Raw genomic sequence first — 20,130 nt, forward strand, 5'->3', positions numbered from 1 at the left:
CCTGATATGTGTCGCGCCCGTCCGCCATCTTGTGCCACGACGGCTGAGCATCTGATGACGCAGCAGAAGGCGGCCGGCACTCGGGATGATCAGAGAGCTTCGGCCGGCCGAAGATGATGTCGTGGCACAGAAGATCGGGGACAGTGGTCGGCACGTGACAGGTATGTGTAATGCACCACAATTCCGGGTACACGTGCGGGGGTGGGGAGACACAGGGAAGGGGGCGATTCACAGACATAACATACATTACAAAGTTGTTTAACTTTGTAATGTGTGTTATTCTGTGAATAATTTCTTAGCGCCGCACTACCCCTTTAAAATCGCCTGTACTATTGATTTCTGGAAAAAAAAAAAAATGTAAACAACAGTGACACTTTAAGTTATGTCTTTCTGAATTTCCTATAGTGCAATAACCCTTTAACATTCACCTAAGCCTCCATGCCCTGCCTTTCTATGAGCTAAAGTTTTTCATATGGAAGTTAGTACTTGCTTCAGTAGACTTTGGGGGAGATCAGTCTACCTATTTCTCCCTCTGGTTACCGTGTGGCAATGACGGGTTAACACCAGGTCTGATCTGGTAAAGTGTTAAAAAAAAAAACAACTTGTGTTCCCATCTGAAATAGTTAATAGTTGTCTGCTATCCACAGGGTGACAGAACCCCCCCCAGTGGAAGGCCCGATTGGGGGTATGGTCAGATTCCTTGTACAGTTGTCCTACCGATGTGGTGACATATCGTTGTCAGCTTGATATGTGTTTGGTCATTAATTTCTCCGGCTTCCTGGAGGTCGCTGATGTTTCTCCTTTTACCTAATTAAAAAAAAAACTGGTGGCGCTGTAGTAAATCTTCATTTTCCTTCCCTTATTGTCTAAGTTTTGTTTTTAATTTAAAAACCAATTAGATTTCATTTACCCACGATATTACAGAATGTGTTTACCACCAGAAATGAGGATCGTCTGCTTTTATGAGGCTGTCACCAGATAATTGAAACCTTCTAAGCGTTAATTAACATTGTCACACATTTCGCAAAGTACGAATGATCTATTGTTCTGCGGTTCAGTGCCGAACAAGAGGTGGACGTCGGATCCCGCGAACGTCTGTTAGAGGTGACAACTCCGTCTTTCAAGGGAGGTTTCAATGTTATGTCAAAAATAGACAAAAACATTCACACACTAAAATATTAGGAATATTAAGGCAGCGGAGACGTCCGATATAGTACACGAGCGGGAATATCATCTCACTTATTGTAGCAATTGCTTTGGAGCCTGACCACATAGTCTCACTAGCCCGACATGTCAAATATAAGTCTGACTGCTGAGACCCTCAGTGATGTTCAGAATCTAAGAATTTGCTATGAATAGAGCGGCGAGTCACACATGGACTTTCCATTCATTCTCTATGGGAGTTGTTGAAGTTAGCCAAGCATTGTGTTCGGCTGTTTACAATGAATGGAGGAGTACATGTGGGACTAGTGTTGAGCAGATCTGACAAAATGTCCGGGCTCAACAGCGTTATTTGAACCCAAAAGCTTAGTGTTGGATTCCACCCTAGGGGGACCAGGAAAACATGGATACAACCATAGGCTGGGTTCACACTACCTATATTTCAGTCAGTATTGTGGTCCTCATATTGCAACCAAAACCAGGAGTGGATTAAAAACACAGAAAGGGTCTGTTTACACAATGTTGAAATTGAGTGGATGGCCGCCATATAACAGTAAATAACGGCCATTATTTCAATATAACAGCCATTGTTTTAAATTAACAGCAAATATTTGCCATTAAATGGCGGCCATCCACTCATTTTCACCATTGTGTGAACAGAGCCTTTCTGTGTTTTTAATCCACTCCTGGTTTTGGTTGCAATATGAGGACCACAATACTGACTGAAATATACGTAGTGTGAACCCAGCCTTAGGCTGTGTCCATGTCATTCCTAGCAACATCCAACTTCTGCAGCAACGGGGAACCAAACGCAGTGGATTTGGGTTGAAATAACGTTGTCAAACCCAGATCCTCTCAACACTAGTCCCACGTCTTTGTTATGAATGGAGCGGTGTGTCACACATGTACTCCTTTATTCATTGTATATGGAGCTGCCGAAAATAGCCAAGTACAATACTTGCCTACTAGAGATGAGCGAACCGGATTCGGGTTTGAGTCCATCAGAACTCGAACAATCGGCATTTGATTAGCTGGGGCTCCTGAACTTGGATAAAGCTCTAAGGTTGTCTAGAAAACATGGATACAGCCAATGACTATATCCATGTTTTCCACATAGCCTTAGGGCTTTATACAACTTCAGCAGCCACCGCTAATCAAATGCCGAAAGTTCGGGTTCGGATCCACTCCAGCATGCTCGAGGTTCGCTCATCTCTATTGCCTACCTTCTACATTTAGGGCCCTATTCCACAGTAACGATAATCGGCCGGATCGGTCCTAATTGGCCTGATTCGGCCGATTATCGCTCGGTGAAATAGAGAGAACGATCAGCCGATGATCGTGTCATCGGCTGATCGTTCATTTAGGGCCAGACCTAAAATCATCGTTCCCCCACCGCGCATCGCTACGGTTGAATAGCGGTGCACGGCGGGCGACCGACGATTTGAGAAGAAACAGCAGCAGCATCATAAATTACCTGGCTGCAGGGCTTCTTCTCTGCGCTGTCTTCATCCCCGGGTCCCCGGGTCTCTATCTTCTGAATGGCCGGTCAGCTGACGGAGCGATCAGCCAATCACAGGCCGGGACCGCCGCGGCCTGTGATTGGCTGAGTGTGGCCTGTCAGCTGACCGGCCATTCAGAAGATAGAGCGCGGGGGACCCAGGGAGGAGACGGAGCGGAGGACAAGCCCTGCAGCCAGGTAATGTATGATGCTGCAAGGACATCGGTAACGATGTCCTTGCAGCCCTCGCTCCACGATCATCGGGCCGTGGAATAGGTCCAGTAAACGAGCGGCGATCTAGCAGATCGCCGCTCGTTTACATCGTTGATCGGGCCTCCCTCGGCCCGTGGAATAGGACCCTTAGACTGCTGATAGCCCCCTATTGCATAGGAGGAGGAAGGTATGTCTCTTACCTTCATTCTCAGTGTCGTTCCCGTGCAGTTAGTAGTTTGCTACATGACTGTTAGGAGCACTAGGGCAACCGGTAGGACCACTGCCTGCCCCCATAGCACCAATCCAGCCCGCTTCATTGATCGTAATTAGGAAGGGGCGGATTGACGCGACGGGGGCAGGCAGTGGTCCTAATGGTTTTACCAGACTGTGGAGCAAACTACTAACTGCACCGGAACAGCGCCGAGGATGAAGGTAAAAGATATGCCTTTCTCCGGCGCCTCCTGTGCAATAGGGGGCTATCAGAAGGTTAAATTCTTCTAACCTGCTGATAGTTTCTCTTTAACACTCTTCGGGACCCCATTCTAGATATTGTTGTGAGTCTCAATGGTCAGATTTCTTACTTATGGGTTGGAAATAACTTGTATTACTTCAGAATCTCCCTTTAATGACCAAAAACCAGAAATGCCACACTCTTGCCAGCAGTTCTGGGTTGAAATTTAGGTAGAGGTTGTATGCTTTTCTTTTGCCACATTCCAAAAACATGCTGGTCAGTTGATTCCACTAAAACTGACCCCATGGGGACTTGGACTGATCGGTTACTGGCTTTAATGTATCATAAGGAATAGATTGGGAATGTTATCTGTCCATTTAAAATTTTAAAAAAATATCTTACTGATTCTTCTACATTCTTGTTCTAACATTGTGCCTGTCCGGCCAATCTCTACAAGTCTTAGTTCCTTTCGACCTAGACATGTAGCCACTGTCACCAATCACTGGCTGCAGTAGGGACCTAGTATATTGCAGTATTTTACTTTTATCAAGGCATAAGAAAAATTTACTTGGCAAAATTTTGGTCAAAATGATAAAAATGTTTTATTTTCCTGACACGAACAACTCAACCTGTCTACGGAATGGCAGATTGGACATTAGATACAGAGATTGGCTCTATGAATGTACTTGCCAATGGGGAGTCCACTTTGACCACCACATTTTGCACAAATGTCTGAACCAATAACCACAAAATCCGAATAAATTCTGAAGTGCCAAATTAAGCTCATTGTTCTGAAGATCCACCTTCCACTTTGCCCGGTTATGCTCGAAGAGTCTAGTATTGGGACCAGCAGGAAATAATAAATTCCAGGCCAGGGGTCTTGCTCTCATCTTTAATGGAAAAACCTTGTATATCTTAATAGAAATGAGACCTCTGCAATCTAAACAACCTTTTGTAAAGTGTCTGAAGTTGTTAATTTGACAGATTTAATTCAAGTTTTTTGAAGTGGAGCGCCACGTTGACCCCGGTATAAGTATCACTGCCGCATGGGAGACCTCAACCGGGTTTGTAGACCTTTCCTCCTGGAACTTAAACAGAATATTAATAAGATACTTGCACATTGTCTATTATATTGAAGTAGTAGCTGAAGTGTTCTCTCCACAGGCCTGCAGGATACATAATTATAGGATTAGGATTTCGCTAAGTATGCTGTACTGTGGGTGAGAAACAATGGTTGTGTTACTGCTGCAGTCAGAAGGAATCTGGATGTGAGCCTGAAACTTGCATTGATGATCCCTTGGGATATGTTCACACTTTGTATGACACTGGCCGTTCCGTGACCCAGCCGGTGTCAGAAAAGATCATTCCAGCCGATACTGCAGTACTGGGCGGATGATCTATATCGCCACTGAATTCTGATGCTGGTGCATCCGTGCGCACCCGCATCAGAATTCCCCACTGCACGCTCTATTGTGTCAACTGACAGGGTTTTCTGTGGCTGCTATTCAGTGAATATCGGCCGCAGAAAACTGACATATCAGTTTTTTGCGGCGCCGCTAGGGATCCCGGCCGGAGAGTATACTATGTGTATACACTCTGGCCGGATTTCCCTCAGCCTGCAGCACTACGTAAGTACCGAAGGAATCACGGTCATTGTTACAACGGCCATGATTACAACGGAACTTACGTAGTAAGAACATGGCCTAAATGTGAATAGATGTCAGAGAGACGTGAAAGGGGAAAGGACCCCAAAAGAAACAACTTTTTTTCTTTTCTACTTTTTCCAATTCTGGTTTTGCATAAAATGTTTAATGTAAAAACTGCATTAGGGTGCGTTCATACCTACAGGATCTGCAGCAGATCTGATGCTGTGTTCAGTTATTTAAATGAAATCTGCTGCAGAAAATCAGCTGCAGATCTTGTAGGTGTGAACGCACCATAGGGCTATGTTCACACTACGTAAGTCTCCGGACGTAGCGCGTTCCGTGAATAAGCGGCCGGAGACTTACGTAGGTTGCGTACAATGGAAAGTATACGATGTACGGCGGCACAGTTCACACTACGTAAGAACTTATGCCCGGATCGTACAGGGCGCCGTAAAAAATGAACCAGACCATTGTTTGAGGACGAAAATGCAGTAACTTACGTCCGTAGCATAACATGCGGTCCCGTACGGAGTGGGGCTAGGCGAAGATATCCAAGTAAAAGACCGCTGTCAGATCGCTACGTAGGGCGCTCGGGAAGTGTAAGTAGACTATGGGCGTAAGTTCGCGCTCCGTACGTAGCCGGCCGCAACTTGCGTAAATTCCCGGCCGGAGTTTACCGCGTATATGTCCGGCCGCGAAAATATGCGGCCGGACATATACGTAGTGTGAACATAGCCTTAGGGTGCGTTCACACATACAGGCTCTGCAGCAGATTTGATGGCACAGATTAGATTCAAAGCAAATCTGTGCCATCAAATCTGCTGCAGATCCTGTACATGTGAACGCACCCTAAGGGTAGCTTCACACACACACACACACACACCGTATCGCAGTGGATTTTCTGCTGCAGATACGCAGGAGATACGCAGCTGATTTGATCTAAATAACTGAACACAGCATCAAATCTGCACCATCAAATCTGCTGCAGATCTTCTGCGCATCCGTCATGTGTGTTAGCACCTTAGCGGTGCGTTCACACGTACAGAATCTGCAGCAGATTTGATGGCGCAGATTTGAATCTGCAGCAGATCCGCAGCAGATTTGATGGCCCAGAGTTACTTTGCATTGAATCTGCAACCTCAGATCTTGCTGCAAGCTTGAGAACGGGTCCGTGAGGGATCCGAAACGTCGCATCTTGTGTTTTATGCACTTTTTTTTTTTATAAATCCACTTTCTACCATTTGAGCTGGTGTGCTACGGACTTTTTGTTGGATAGATAGATAGATAGATAGATAGATAGATAGATAGATAGGAGATAGATAGATAGATAGATAGATAGGAGATAGATAGTCCAATAATATATATCCCGCAACACACAAAAATGAGTGTAGAAAAATGTGAAGTTTATTCCATCAGTGAAAAAACATGCAGCATAAGAAGTGACGCGACATTTCGATGATCTCCATCATCATTTTCAAGCGTGCAAAGCAGTGAACAAGGCAAGTATTTATACAGGTGTGGTAATTTAGAAACAACAAATCATTGGTCAAAACAAAGTAGGCAAATTATTCAGCATGTGTGATGGTTCATTCAGGTGAGCAAAGTCCTAGTGCAGTACGATCGCATTACTGCGAATAATAGTCCCACATGTGAAAAGTGTCCAGAAAAAAAGACTTGAAATGTCAAACAGAGACTTCTTCATAAATATATAGATGAATCACATAAACACTATGGGGGAGATTTATCAAAGGGTGTAAAATTTAGACTGGTGCAAACTACCCACAGCAACCAATCACAGCTCAGCTTTAGGCAGTGCTGAAAGGAAAGCTGAGCTGTGATTGGTTGCTGTGGGCAGTTTGCACCAGTCTAAATTTTACACCCTTTGATAAATCTCCCCCATAGTGTCCTGCTTAAAGTAGATCCGGACTCCCGAACTCACTCTCCCAGACACGGATTACGTACACACACACACGTGATCACGGTACTGGTCACGTGTAGAAGAGGAATTCCATTCATAAAGAGCTGCTGTAGTACAGACTGCAGGAGGATCACAAAGTCATATCGGCAAACTAACTGTACCGGCTCCGGGGAAGTTCCGGCATCACCAACCTGGATCCTCGCCTTCACTATTGCTGTGAATCACTCAGCGGTGTGTGCACTGCACAGGACACCCCTTCAACGCCGGATGGCCCCTCCAGGCCGTATTCACACAGACTACTTTTTATATTGCACTAGTTACTCTGTGTGAATACGGCCTGGAGGGGCCATCCGGCGTTGAAGGGGTGTCCTGTGCGGTACACACACCGCTGTACTCATTGAGTGCGACGGCTGAATGATACACAGCAATAGTGAAGGCGAGGATCCAGGTTGGTGATGCCTGAACTTCCCCGGAGCCGGTACAGTTAATTTGCCGATATGACTTTGTGATCCTCCTGCAGTCTGTACTACAGCAGCTCTTTATGAATGGAATTCCTCTTCTACACGTGACCAGTACCGTGATCACGTGTGTGTTTACGAAATCCGTGTCTGGGAGAGTGAGTTCGGGAGTCCGGATCTACTTTAAGCAGGACACTATTTGTGATTCATCTATATATTATATGAAGAGGTCTCTGTTTGACATTTCAAGTCTTTTTTTCTGGACACTTTTCACATGTGGGACTATTATTCGCAGTAATGCGATCGTACTGCACTAGGACTTTGCTCACCTGAATGAACCATCACACATGCTGAATAATTTGCCTACTTTGTTTTGACCAATGATTTGTTGTTTCTAAATTACCACACCTGTATAAATACTTGCCTTGTTCACTGCTTTGCACGCTTGAAAATGATGATGGAGATCATCGAAACGTCGCGTCACTTCTTATGCTGCATGTTTTTTCACTGATGGAATAAACTTCACATTTTTCTACACTCATTTTTGTGTGCTGCGGGATATATATTATTGGACTAGCTACAGAATCCCTGGTCGGGATTAACCGCTGGCACCACAGGCTGTTTTTTGGAGTGCTGCTCTATATTTTCGATAGATAGATAGATAGATAGATAGATAGATAGATAGATAGGAGATAGATAGATAGATAGATAGATAGATAGATAGATAGATAGATAGATAGATCTTATTTCATCATTACTGGTTAGTTAGAAAATCATATGGGGGTAAGAAGCTAATAAGAGGCAGGGAGCCCCCTGATGTATGTTTTTCCTAACAGTAGGTAACCGTGCGCTAGGTGGGGGTCTCAGTCACACAGTGATCCCTGCTCATCCCCTCATACACATCCTGCAGCCGCCAGTCTATGTATTATAGAGATTAGAGCAGCGCGGAGCTGGCAGCCATGTGCACATGTCGTATTATAGACTTGTCCAACCAATAAAACTGCCCTGAGGACCTAAATCTGTGCAGGACATAAAGCAAGATGTCAAATTAACTGTACCAAAATAATGAGTTAGCATTAAATGCTCATTAAACATTGATGGAAGCCGTGCTTTCAATTATCTTCATAAATGGTCTCTGGATCTGAATACAATTTGGGGCTTTGCACAAGAAATGGTTTATTGGCTTCCTGGCAGGACCGAAGGTGGCGGCTCTCCCTTTATGTGTGATGGATATCCCAACTTTTACTGGTGTTTTATAACTAAGAGAAAAGACTTCATAATAATTCATATTTATACCCGTGATCCAGCAAATATTAGACCATAAATGATGAGGACTTTAATAAAATGAGGTCTACCAGTCATTCCCCGAGATGTAGCACAAATGATATATTCTCTGTATCCTGGGAGAGAAGATTCTTTACTAATTGTCTTCTATGATTATGAGCAGTCGGGTGTGGAAGAAAGGAAGTGACAACTGCTATAAGCTTATAGTGATTAATAAGGTAGGACAAAATAACTAGATCAACACTGAAGTGCTGCCTGATATACAAGAATATGACAGCTCCAATACTGCTCCTATATACAGGAATATACTGCTCCTATATACAAGAATATAACTACTATAATACTGCTCCTATATACAAGAATATAACTACTATAATACTGCCCCCTATATACAAGAATATAACTACTATATTACTGCTCCTATATACAGGAATATAACTACTATAATACTGCTCCTATATACAGGAATATAACTACTATACTACTGCTCCTATATACAGGAATATAACTACTATAATACTGCTCCTATATACAGGAATATAACTACTATAATACTGCTCCTATATACAAGAATATAACTACTATAATACTGCCCCCTATATACAAGAATATAACTACTATAATACTGCTCCTATATACAAGAATATAACTACTATAATACTGCCCCTATATACAAGAATATAACTACTATAATACTGCTCCTATATACAAGACTATAACTACTATAATACTGCTCCTATATACAAGAATATAACTACTATAATACTGCTCCTATATACAAGAATATAACTACTATAATACTGCTCTTATATACAAGAATATAACTACTATAATACTGCTCCTATATACAGGAATATAACTACTATAATACTGCCCCTATATACAAGAATATAACTACTATAATACTGCTCCTATATACAAGAATATAACTACTATAATACTGCTCCTATATACAAGAATATAACTACTATAATACTACCCCCTATATACAAGAATATAACTACTATAATACTGCTCCTATATACAGGAATATAACTACTATAATACTGCCCCTATATACAAGAATATAACTACTATAATACTGCTCCTATATACAAGACTATAACTACTATAATACTGCTCCTATATACAAGAATATAACTACTATAATACTACCTCCTATATACAAGAATATAACTACTATAATACTGCTCCTATATACAAGAATATAACTACTATAATACTGCCCCTATATACAGGAATATAACTACTATAATACTGCTCCTATATACAAGAATATAACTACTATAATACTGCTCCTATATACAAGAATATAACTACTATAATACTGCCCCTATATACAAGAATATAACTACTATAATACTGCCCCTATATACAAGAATATAACTACTATAATACACGAACTGGAGAGAATGGAACGGCTGCACATCCCATCTATGGCTGATACTAATGCCGCTAGGCCTATATTAAAAATCAACACCAGAGTGTCTGTATATGAATTGATCAAGCCATATTGCCCCGTGTACCGTGCACGAGCATTTGCAATTAACGTGATATCTATTGGTTTTGTGAGTTGAGTTTTACACCTTTCTCATCTCCACCTGCTCACTGAGCCGACAGATCTTTATTTCATTTCTTAATCACAATATATCACAGTCATTTCCAGGAATAAAACATTAAATACCATGAAATACCATGGCAATATACAAAATAGTATTTTCCTGTGAGATGTGTTATACACAATCAGGTAGAAACAAATTCCTAAAGGGGGACTCCCAGTTTTAGGGTGGGTTTACACTACGGAATTCTCGCGGATAAACTCCGCAGAATTCCGTCGGCTGTCCGCGCGCACGGCTGCGCGCCTTTCCGCCGGCTCCATAGACACCATTCTATGGGCCGGCTATCCGCCGAAAGAAGTGATATGTCACTTCTTTCGGTGGATAGCGGAATACGCTGGCCCATAGAATGGTGTCTATGGAGCCGGCGGAAAGGCGCGTGGCCGTGCGCGCGGAATTCTGCAGAGTTTATTCGCGAGAATTCCGTAGTGTGAACCCACCCTAAGGTAATAATAATAAAAAAAAACTTGAGTATGTGATCTCTATTGCGTGTGTAAATCATTTCAATTACCAAAAGTAACTTCTTATCCCCCCACTAGGTGTCTCATTTCCTAGAATCTGTTGTCACTTGCCTGTTGTTAGGTTCAGTCTGTCTCTAGTTAAAAACATACTAAGAAGAAGTGGTATATTTCATGGTAAAATGAGGGGTATATTACACGGTATGATTGGTCCTAGATAAAGCAAGCCCTCATCTCAAACTCTGTAGATGGAAAAATAATTGCGTCAGGGGCGTAACTACCACTATAGTAGCCATAGCGGCTGCTATGGGGCCCGCCGCATCAGGGGGCCCCATGGCCTGCTCCTGCAATACACTGGGCCCCCTGAGCCGTCATCATTTGCAGCATCGGGTGGCCCTGCTGGTCTCCTGGGTTTTGCAAATGTCCCTTTAACTGCAAGAACTCCTGACCAGCGCTTGCAGTTATGTAGTTATGACTTCACTTGACCGTTTAGTGGTCAGTAAGGGGGGGGGGGCAATCAAAAGTTTGTTATGGGGCCCAGCCATTTCTAGTTACGCCCCTGAATTGCGTTATGGCTCCTAGGAGACCAGAAGAAAAATAAAAAACAGAAACCAGACCAGCAGTGGCGGACATGTCGCTTGTGCAGCCGATTCAGCAGCAAGGAGCCCCACCAGGCTCGGACTCCCATGGGCCCCGGCATAAGAGCTACAGCCACCTGCTACTCTGCCCTTTTAACTGTTAACGATCATGATGAACGCTCACAGTTAAATGCTGCGGCCGCGCTGTGACTGATAGAGCCAGGGAGATGTTGTCTTCTGGCCCTGCCATACACTCTTGTGGCTGGAGGCAGCATTATACCTCTGGCCACAAGAGGCCGCTCTCCTCCCCAGCTCCCTGGTGTGCAAGTGTTGTCACTCTGCACCTGCAGAGCTGGGAGGAAGACGGGACATCAAGGGACTGCGCCAGACCAGGTGAGTATACTGTACATGATGGGGGCGGACCGCACTGTACTGTTTGACAGATGAAAGAGGGGACAGCTACAGGGGGTAAATGTATGGGGGAGGGCAGCTACAGGGGATAATGTATGGGGGGGGGGAGCTACAGGGGGATAATATATGGGGGGCAGCTACAGGGGGATAATGTATGGGGGAGGGCAGCTACAGGGGGATAATATATGGGGGGCAGCTACAGGGGGATAATGTATGGGGGAGGGCAGCTACAGGGGGATAATATATGGGGGAGGGCAGCTACAGTGGGATAAATGTATAGGGGAGGGCAGCTACAGGGGATAATCTATGGGGGGCAGCTACAGGGGGATAATATATGGGGGAGGGCAGCTACAGTGGGATAAATGTATAGGGGAGGGCAGCTACAGGGGGATAAATGTATAGGGGAGGGCAGCTACAGGGGGATAATGTATGGGGGGCAGCTACAGGGGATAATGTATGGGGGCAGCTACAGGGGGATAATGTATGGGGGCAGCTACAGGGGGATAATGTATGGGGGGCAGCTACAGGGGATAATGTATGGGGGCAGCTACAGGGGGATAATGTATGGGGGGCAGCTACAGGGGATAATGTATGGGGGGCAGCTACAAGGGGATAATGTATGGGGGCAGCTACAGGGGGATAATGTATGGGGGGCAGCTACAGGGGATAATGTATGGGGGCAGCTACAGGGGGATAATGTATGGGGGGCAGCTACAGGGGGATAAAGTATAGGGGTAGCTACAGGGGATAATGTATGGGGGGCAGCTACAGGGGGATAATGTATGGGGGAGGGCTTACTACAGAGGAATACTATATGGGGGAAGGGGGTTGCTACAGAGAAAAAAAAAAATAATAATAATAATAAAAAAAATTAAAATATATATATATATATATATTGTATATATACTGTATATATTATACTATTTCCTAAACTACTATATATTCTATCTATGATATATTGAGGCACGGAGAGGGCATATATTATATGGGGATGTATATGGATATGTATATATGAAGGCACAGAGAGGGTCTGTACCATATGGGGACACCAAGCGGCCTGTCTACTATTTGGGGGCACGTATTGGGCATAACTGCTTATGTGGGGGCATAAAGGGGGCTAATATGTTTGTGCCTTTAAGGCAAATGGATTGAGATACGAATAGGTTAAATAGGTTATGGGGGGGGGCAAGCTCATTTATTGCACAGGGGCCCTGTACAGTCTGTGGGTGGGGTTTGAAACTCAGTTCCATTGAAGTAAATGAAGCTTAATTGCAAACCGCACCTGAACTGGAGACAAGAGAGGGGGAAAAGTGGCCATGTTTTTGTAGAGCTGGATAACCCCTTTAAGCGGGAGTACCAAGTACCAAGATTGAAAAAGCAGCGAGCTGGGAAGTGAAGCGCTTTGTTACCAGAAATTACTTGACTCTACTTTTTATCCTAGTCCCTATGTACAAATAGATGGAGCTTTAAAGGGCTACTTCAGAGTTTTTTTTTTCTTTTTCAAATCAACAGGTGTCAAAAGGCCTTATAGATTTGTAAATAACTTTAATTTAAAAATGTCCAGTCTACTTATCAGCTGCTGTATGTTCTGCAGGAAGTGGTGTCTGTTGGAAGCGCTGCGAAATCTGTTGGCGCTATACAAATAAATATTATTATTATTATTCTTTCCAGTCTGACACAGTGCTCTCTGCTGCCACCTCTGTCTGTGTTAGAAACTGTCCAGAGCAGCAGCAAATCCCCATAGAAAACCTCTCCTGCTCTGGACAGTTCCTGACATGAACAGAGGTGGCAGCAGAGAGCACTGTGTCAGACAGGAAAGAATACACCACTTCCTGTAGTAATAAAGAAAAACCTAAACCATGAAACCTACTACATCTCTAAGTAACCGATTCACACATTCCCATTCATAGACACAACTAGACACAAGAAATAATCCATGGCTTGGTAAATGGGTATATATTAGGCTCAAATTTAATGAATAAAATCATAGAATGATCTGTAGATCTGACGCTCCCAGGGTGCACTGCAATAGTGATCAGAATTCAATAGTAATCAGAGTTAGTTATTGATTGGCTGCTATGGATCCATGCATAAAGCTACTTTGTTAGTAAATCTGCTCTATTTCTACCCCAGAAACACAAAATATATATTAAAAAAAACTAACAAAAACATAATAATTCATTTCAAACATGAGCTGTTATTTATATTGCACATATGCAAATTAAAGGTTCAACAGTGTCAATCTGCTGCCTTAAAGGCCCACTAAACTTAAAGTCCTGTGCAGTTGCATGCAGTCTATAACTCCAGGTAAGGAGCCATTTTGGGCTGGGGAGAAGTTATGTTTTTATGGGATGACTGATGGGGAAAAATTCTGGAAAAATTCCAGATTCATTTCCGTACCACATGTGACTGATACCGTCTGCTGGTCTTATAATTCGTCTGCACCTTTACAGGCTGTAAACTTTAAGTAGAGTGTCCCTTTAAGGGTGTCGTTACACAATATATTCCTAGCTCACATGTATATCATACAGAATCCGCACAATACTGATAGTCGCTCCCTCGGCATAGGGATTTATTCCCTATATAATTTTTAAAAATTACAGAAACAATTCGACATTATTAAACCGAAATATATTATGCGTCTAAACACTGTTACAATATATTTTTTTTTTTGTCCACCTGATAAAGAAACATTGCCCATCCAAGAAGCACATCTTCAGTATAAGAGTTTCCCTGACCATCAATCATAGGGCACTGCAGTTTAAAGGTAAGTCGGGGGGGGGGGGGGGGGCTCATCCGGAGGACAAATATGGCGTCTCGCTGTGGTAATTGTAATCGGGGCAAACTTTTTGCACCAGTTTATAGTCTATGCTGAAAAAAGCAATGTAAATGCAAATGACCTTGAAGGGCTTCGAGCACAACCAGGAGACGTGGCTCTGGGTTTGTTCTTGGTAACAGATCTTAGAGGGGTCAAAGTTGCACAAAGCAGTTTTCTTTGCCCGATCCGTTTTCTCGTACTCAATCCTACAGTTAAAGGACTTGGAATCCTTGTTCTCCAGAGTCGACTGAGCGGACGTTTCAAACTCCACCACCTTGGAAGGAGGAACGAGACTCACCGAAACATTCCCGAGCCCCGTTGAGTTATGGCGAAAGTAAACGCTGAACGTCCCGTTTCCGTGATCCACGATTTTCCCCGTGATGAGAAGGTTCAGCTTGACCGTTTTAATATTCGAATGAAAATCCCCCCAGCCGAACATCTTTTTGAACTTGCCCGTTTTTACTATGGGCCGACGCTTAGTTCGTACCAGGGACTCTTGAGTGTGGGTGACGTTGGACAGCCAGTTCCAGAAGTGTTCCGTGGTGTCAAAGTAAGAAAGTTGTTGGGCTTGTCTCTGAAGAGCCGACTGCTTGACGAAGAGGCGGAGAGGGCTGTGGAGCCGGGGGTGGGCCGCATTGCTCACCAAGTTGTCGGAGGTGTCCTTGTCGTCCCACTTTAATGCCTTTGTGGTTCGGGGTATTTCCTTATCACACAAAATCTGTTGCAATAGAAAAAGAAAATGTAAAATTAGTTAACAGGTAAATTTATAATGGTCCATATTACTATATGCAGAAGATGTACATATATAAATATATACCGGGGATACCCAGGTTATACCAGCATGCTCCTTATCGCTATATACAGAGGATACCCAGGTTATATCAACATGCTCCATATCACTATATACAGAGGATACCCAGGTTATATCAACATGCTCCATACCACTATATACAGGATACCCAGGTTATACCAGCTGTACATATATAATTATTTACAAGAGATACCCAGGTTATACCAGCTGTACATATATTATATACAGGAGATACCCAGGTTATACCAGCTGTACATATATAATTATATACATGAGATACCCAGGTTATACCAGCTGTACATGTATAATTATATACAGGAGATACCCAGGTTATATCAGCTGTACATATACTGTATAATTATATACAGGAGATACCAAGGTTATACCAGCTGTACATATATAATTATATACAGGAGAAACCCAGGTTATACCAGCTGTACATGTATAATTATATACAGGAGATACCCAGGTTATATCAGCTGTACATAAATAATTATATACAGGGGATACCCAGGTTATAGCAGCTGTACATATATAATTATATACAGGAGATACCCAGGTTATACCAGCTGTACATGTATACTTATATACAGGAGATACCCAGGTTATATCAGCTGTACATAAATAATTATATACAGGAGATACCCAGGTTATACCAGCTGTACATATATAATTATATACCGGAAAAACCCAGGTTATACCAGCTGTACACATATAATTATATACCGGAAATACCAGCATGCTCCTTATCACTATATACCGGAAATACCTAGGTTATACCAGCATGCTCCTTATCACTATATACAAGAGATACCAAGGTTATACCAGATGTACATATATAATTATGTACAGGAGATACCCAAGTTATACCAGCTGTACATATATCACTATATACAGGAGATCCCCAGGTTATATCAGCATGCTCCATATCACTATATACAAGTACATACTACCTACTGACGGCCTTTACACTAGAGAAACTAAGAACAGTGGAAATTACCTACTTAGGGCCTCTATACTGGGACCTATATACTGGGGAAACTACCCATTTGGGACCTTTATACTGGGGCCTATATATTGGGGAGCTAAGTACTGAGTGCCTTTATACTGGGGTCTATATACGGAAGAAACTACCTACTGATGGCCTTTATACTGGGGGCCTATATACTGGGGAACAACCTACTGAGGGCCTTTATACTGGGACCTATATACTGGGGAACTACCTACAGATGGCATTTATACTGGGGGCCTATATACTGGGGAACTACCTGCTAATGACCTTTATACTGGGGCCTATATACTGGAGAACTACCTACTGAGGGCCTATACTGGGGTCTATATACTGGAGAAGCTACCTACTGGGGGCCTTTATATTAAGGGCCTATATACTGAACGAACTACCTATTGATGGCCTTTATACTGGGGCCTATATACTGAAGAAACTACCTACTGGAGGCCTTTATACTGGGGAAGCTACCTACTGGGGGCCTCTACACTGAAGAAACTACCTTCTGGGGGCCTTTATACAGAGGTCTATATACCGGAGAACTACCTAATGGGAGGCTTTATACTGGGGTTTATATACTGGAGAAACTACCTTCTGGGGCCTTTATACTGGGGCCTATATACTGGAGAACTACCTACTGGAAGGCTTTATACTGGGGCCTATATACTACCAACTACCTACTGATGGCCAGGGCCGGGGCAAGGAGTTTTGGTGCCCTAGGCAGAGAAAGCAAATGGCGCATCCCCCCCCCCCCAATGTATAGGCCCCACATACAGTATAGCCTTGTGGCTGCCCCCACACAGTGTATAGCAGGGGTCCCCAAACTTTTTACACCGGGGGCCAGTTCACTGTCCCTCAGAGCAGTGGAGGGCCGGACTATATACTGCTGCTATATCTGGTCCGTGGGGAGCTGTTGCAGCTGGAGGATGACACTGTCTCTGTCCATGAGGAGGAGGTGGAGTGGAGGATCATACTGCTCATCTGTCTCTGGCCCAGGGGAGGAGCATTGGAGGTGGCTTAGGATTGTGGAGTTGTAGTTCTATCACAGCCACACAGGTCATACTGGGAGTTGTAGTTCTACCTCAGCCTCACAGGAACATGCTGGGAGTTGTAGTTCTACCTCAGCCACACATGAGCATGCTGAGAGCTGTAGTTCTACCTCAACCACACAGGTCATGCTGGGAGCTGGGAGCTGTAGTGAGACTGAGCGGGGAAGGGATGCTGCTGCGTGTGAGGTCAGGTGGGGTGTTTTTTTTTTACTTGTGCATACATTGCGCCCCCTGTATTTCACGAGGAGATGGCGCCATAGGCCATCGCCTACCCTGGCCTACCCTTTGTCCCGACTTTGCTAATGGCCATTATAATGGGGCCTATACACTGGAGAAACTACCTACTGAGGGCCTTTACTGGGGTCTATATACTGGACAAGCTACCTACTGGGGGCCTATATACTGAGGAAACTACCTACTGGGGGCCTTTATACTGGGGGAACTACCTACTGGGGGCCTTTACACTGGAGAACTAGCTACTGGGGGCCTTTACACTGGAGAACTACCTACTGGGGGGCTTTATACTGGTGCCTATGTACTGTATATTATGGGAAATAACTACTTATTCTATATACTGATAGAGCCTTAATTGGGAAAATGACATATCGGGGGGACCTGTCTACCTACGGAAGCAACCTACCTACATACTAGGGGACCTACTTTACCTATTAGAGAGACCTACCTACCCCTTCTGCACAGGACTCCAAGAGGGGAATTATTACTGAATCGCGAACTATAGATGGGGTAAAGGTACGGCAGGTGCTGAAACAGTGTGGAGCCTAAGATGTTTGTCCAGCTGATAATGCAGAGAATATTTGTGGAAAAAACTGTCATGGCGGTCTGGGCTTGATGGACTGTGTAGACCTGGTATCTTCCACTGCACAGGTGCTGTAGCACTGTATGGTGATAATATGTAAGGTAGTCATGATGTGGTACACCCCTGGCTCAATATACACATAACAGCCCTCGGTTCCTCCGGTAACAACACAGTTCAGGGGCCCCTTTCCTTGAGTACATTGCATTTCAAGAGCCAATTTCCTGAGCTCAAGCGCACTTTAGGAGGAACTTTCTCAATACGCAACACATATCATGGGCCCTTTTCTCAGTTTACAAACCATTTAAGGATCCCTCAATACACCATGCAAGTTAGGGCCCCTTTCTCATAGTACAACGCATTTCAGGGTCCCTCAATACACCATGCAAGTTAGGACCCTCTCCTCATAGTACAACGCATTTCAGGGTCCTTCAATACACAGTGGGGGAGATTTATCAAACTGGTGTAAAGTAGAATTGGCTTAGTTGCCCCTAGCAACCAATCAGATTCCACCTTTAAGTTTTCAAAGAATCTGTGAGGAATGAAAGGTGGAATCTGATTGGTTGCTAGGGGCAACTAAGTCAATTCTACTTTATGCCAGTTTGATAAATCTCCCCCAGTGTGTTTTAGTCCCCCTTCCTCATAGTACAATGCATTTCAGGGTCCCTCAATACACAATGTATTTTAAAACACCTTTCTCATAGTCCAACACATTTCAGGGTCCATCAATATATCATGCAAGTTAGGACCCTTTCCTTATAGTACAAAGCATTTCAGGGTGCTTCAATACACAGTGTGTTTTAGGCCCCCTTCCTCATAATCCAACACATTTCAGGGCCCATCAATATATATCATGTAAGTTAGGACCCTTTCCTCATAGTACAAAACATTTCAGGGTCCATCAATATACCATGCGGACACATTCCTGATAGTAAGACGCATTTCAGGGTCCTCAATATACCATACATTTTAGGACCCCTTCCTCATAGTACAACACATTTCAGGGTCCCTCAACATATCATGCATTTTAGGGCCCTTTCCTATTACCACAAGGAATTTAAGGGCACTTCAATACACAATGCATTTTAGGGCTTTATTCACAGTACAACACATTTCAGGGTCCCTCAATTTACTAATATACCATGCATTTTAGGACCCTTTCCTCATAGTACAACACATTTAAGGGCACTTCAACACACAATGCATTTTAGGGCCCTCCTAATCATATAACGCATTTCAGGGTTCCTCAATAGACAATGCATTTTATAACACCTTCCACCTAGTACAACGCATTTCAAGGCCACGGAATATACCATCATACCATGCGTTTTTGAACCCGTCCCTCATAGTACAGGGCAGTTCAAAGCGCTCCAACACACAACGCGTTTCAAGGCCTTCCTAGTATAAGACAAATCAGCCGCCTCTTCCTCAGGCCTAATGGCCTCCTCCAACCTATTTCAGCTTAGCTAAGTTATTCAGTCACTTTTAATGCCAAACTACAAAGAATTAAGAAAAAATGCACTTTCAAAAGAAAAATCACCGCACTTAATCTGTCCGAGCACGCGGATGTGAAAGCATTTATCAAAACTTGAGTAATTTGTGTCTTGGCTCAGCTTATGAATTTCACAAAAGCATCTGTAGCCGCTAGATTCCCTGATATTATTGTGGCTTCAATGCGCCGTCCTGCAAGATTAATAACATGAATTTGTTTTACATCAATTAAAGGAGGGAATTGACGTTCCTTTGTTGGAGCGGGCAGACAGCTTGAACAATACCCATCAGGGCCGGCCCGGGCGCTTGATGGCCAAAAAATGGAACTTTTCATTTTATTTTTCTATACTTGTGTCCATATTGATTTTTAATTTTCAGTCTGATGGACAGATGATTGTGTGATGCATTGTGGAGCGCTGCAAACACACATCCGCTGGTTTTTAACATTA

At 43.6% G+C, this 20,130-nt stretch overlaps 1 protein-coding gene across 1 annotated transcript in view; it reads right to left on the reverse strand.

The window, feature by feature from the left end:
* Positions 1-14,484: 14,484 nt before the first annotated feature.
* Positions 14,485-20,130, reverse strand: part of NXPH2 (neurexophilin 2) — an 87,139-nt gene continuing 81,493 nt past the window's right edge. The window contains exon 5 of the mRNA XM_069984849.1: positions 14,485-15,228. Coding sequence (XP_069840950.1) covers positions 14,485-15,228 — 744 coding nt within the window. The remainder of the gene's footprint in view (positions 15,229-20,130) is intronic.

This window comes from Dendropsophus ebraccatus, chromosome 9 (genome assembly GCF_027789765.1).
Source record: "Dendropsophus ebraccatus isolate aDenEbr1 chromosome 9, aDenEbr1.pat, whole genome shotgun sequence".
NCBI classification, from domain to species: domain Eukaryota; kingdom Metazoa; phylum Chordata; class Amphibia; order Anura; family Hylidae; genus Dendropsophus; species Dendropsophus ebraccatus.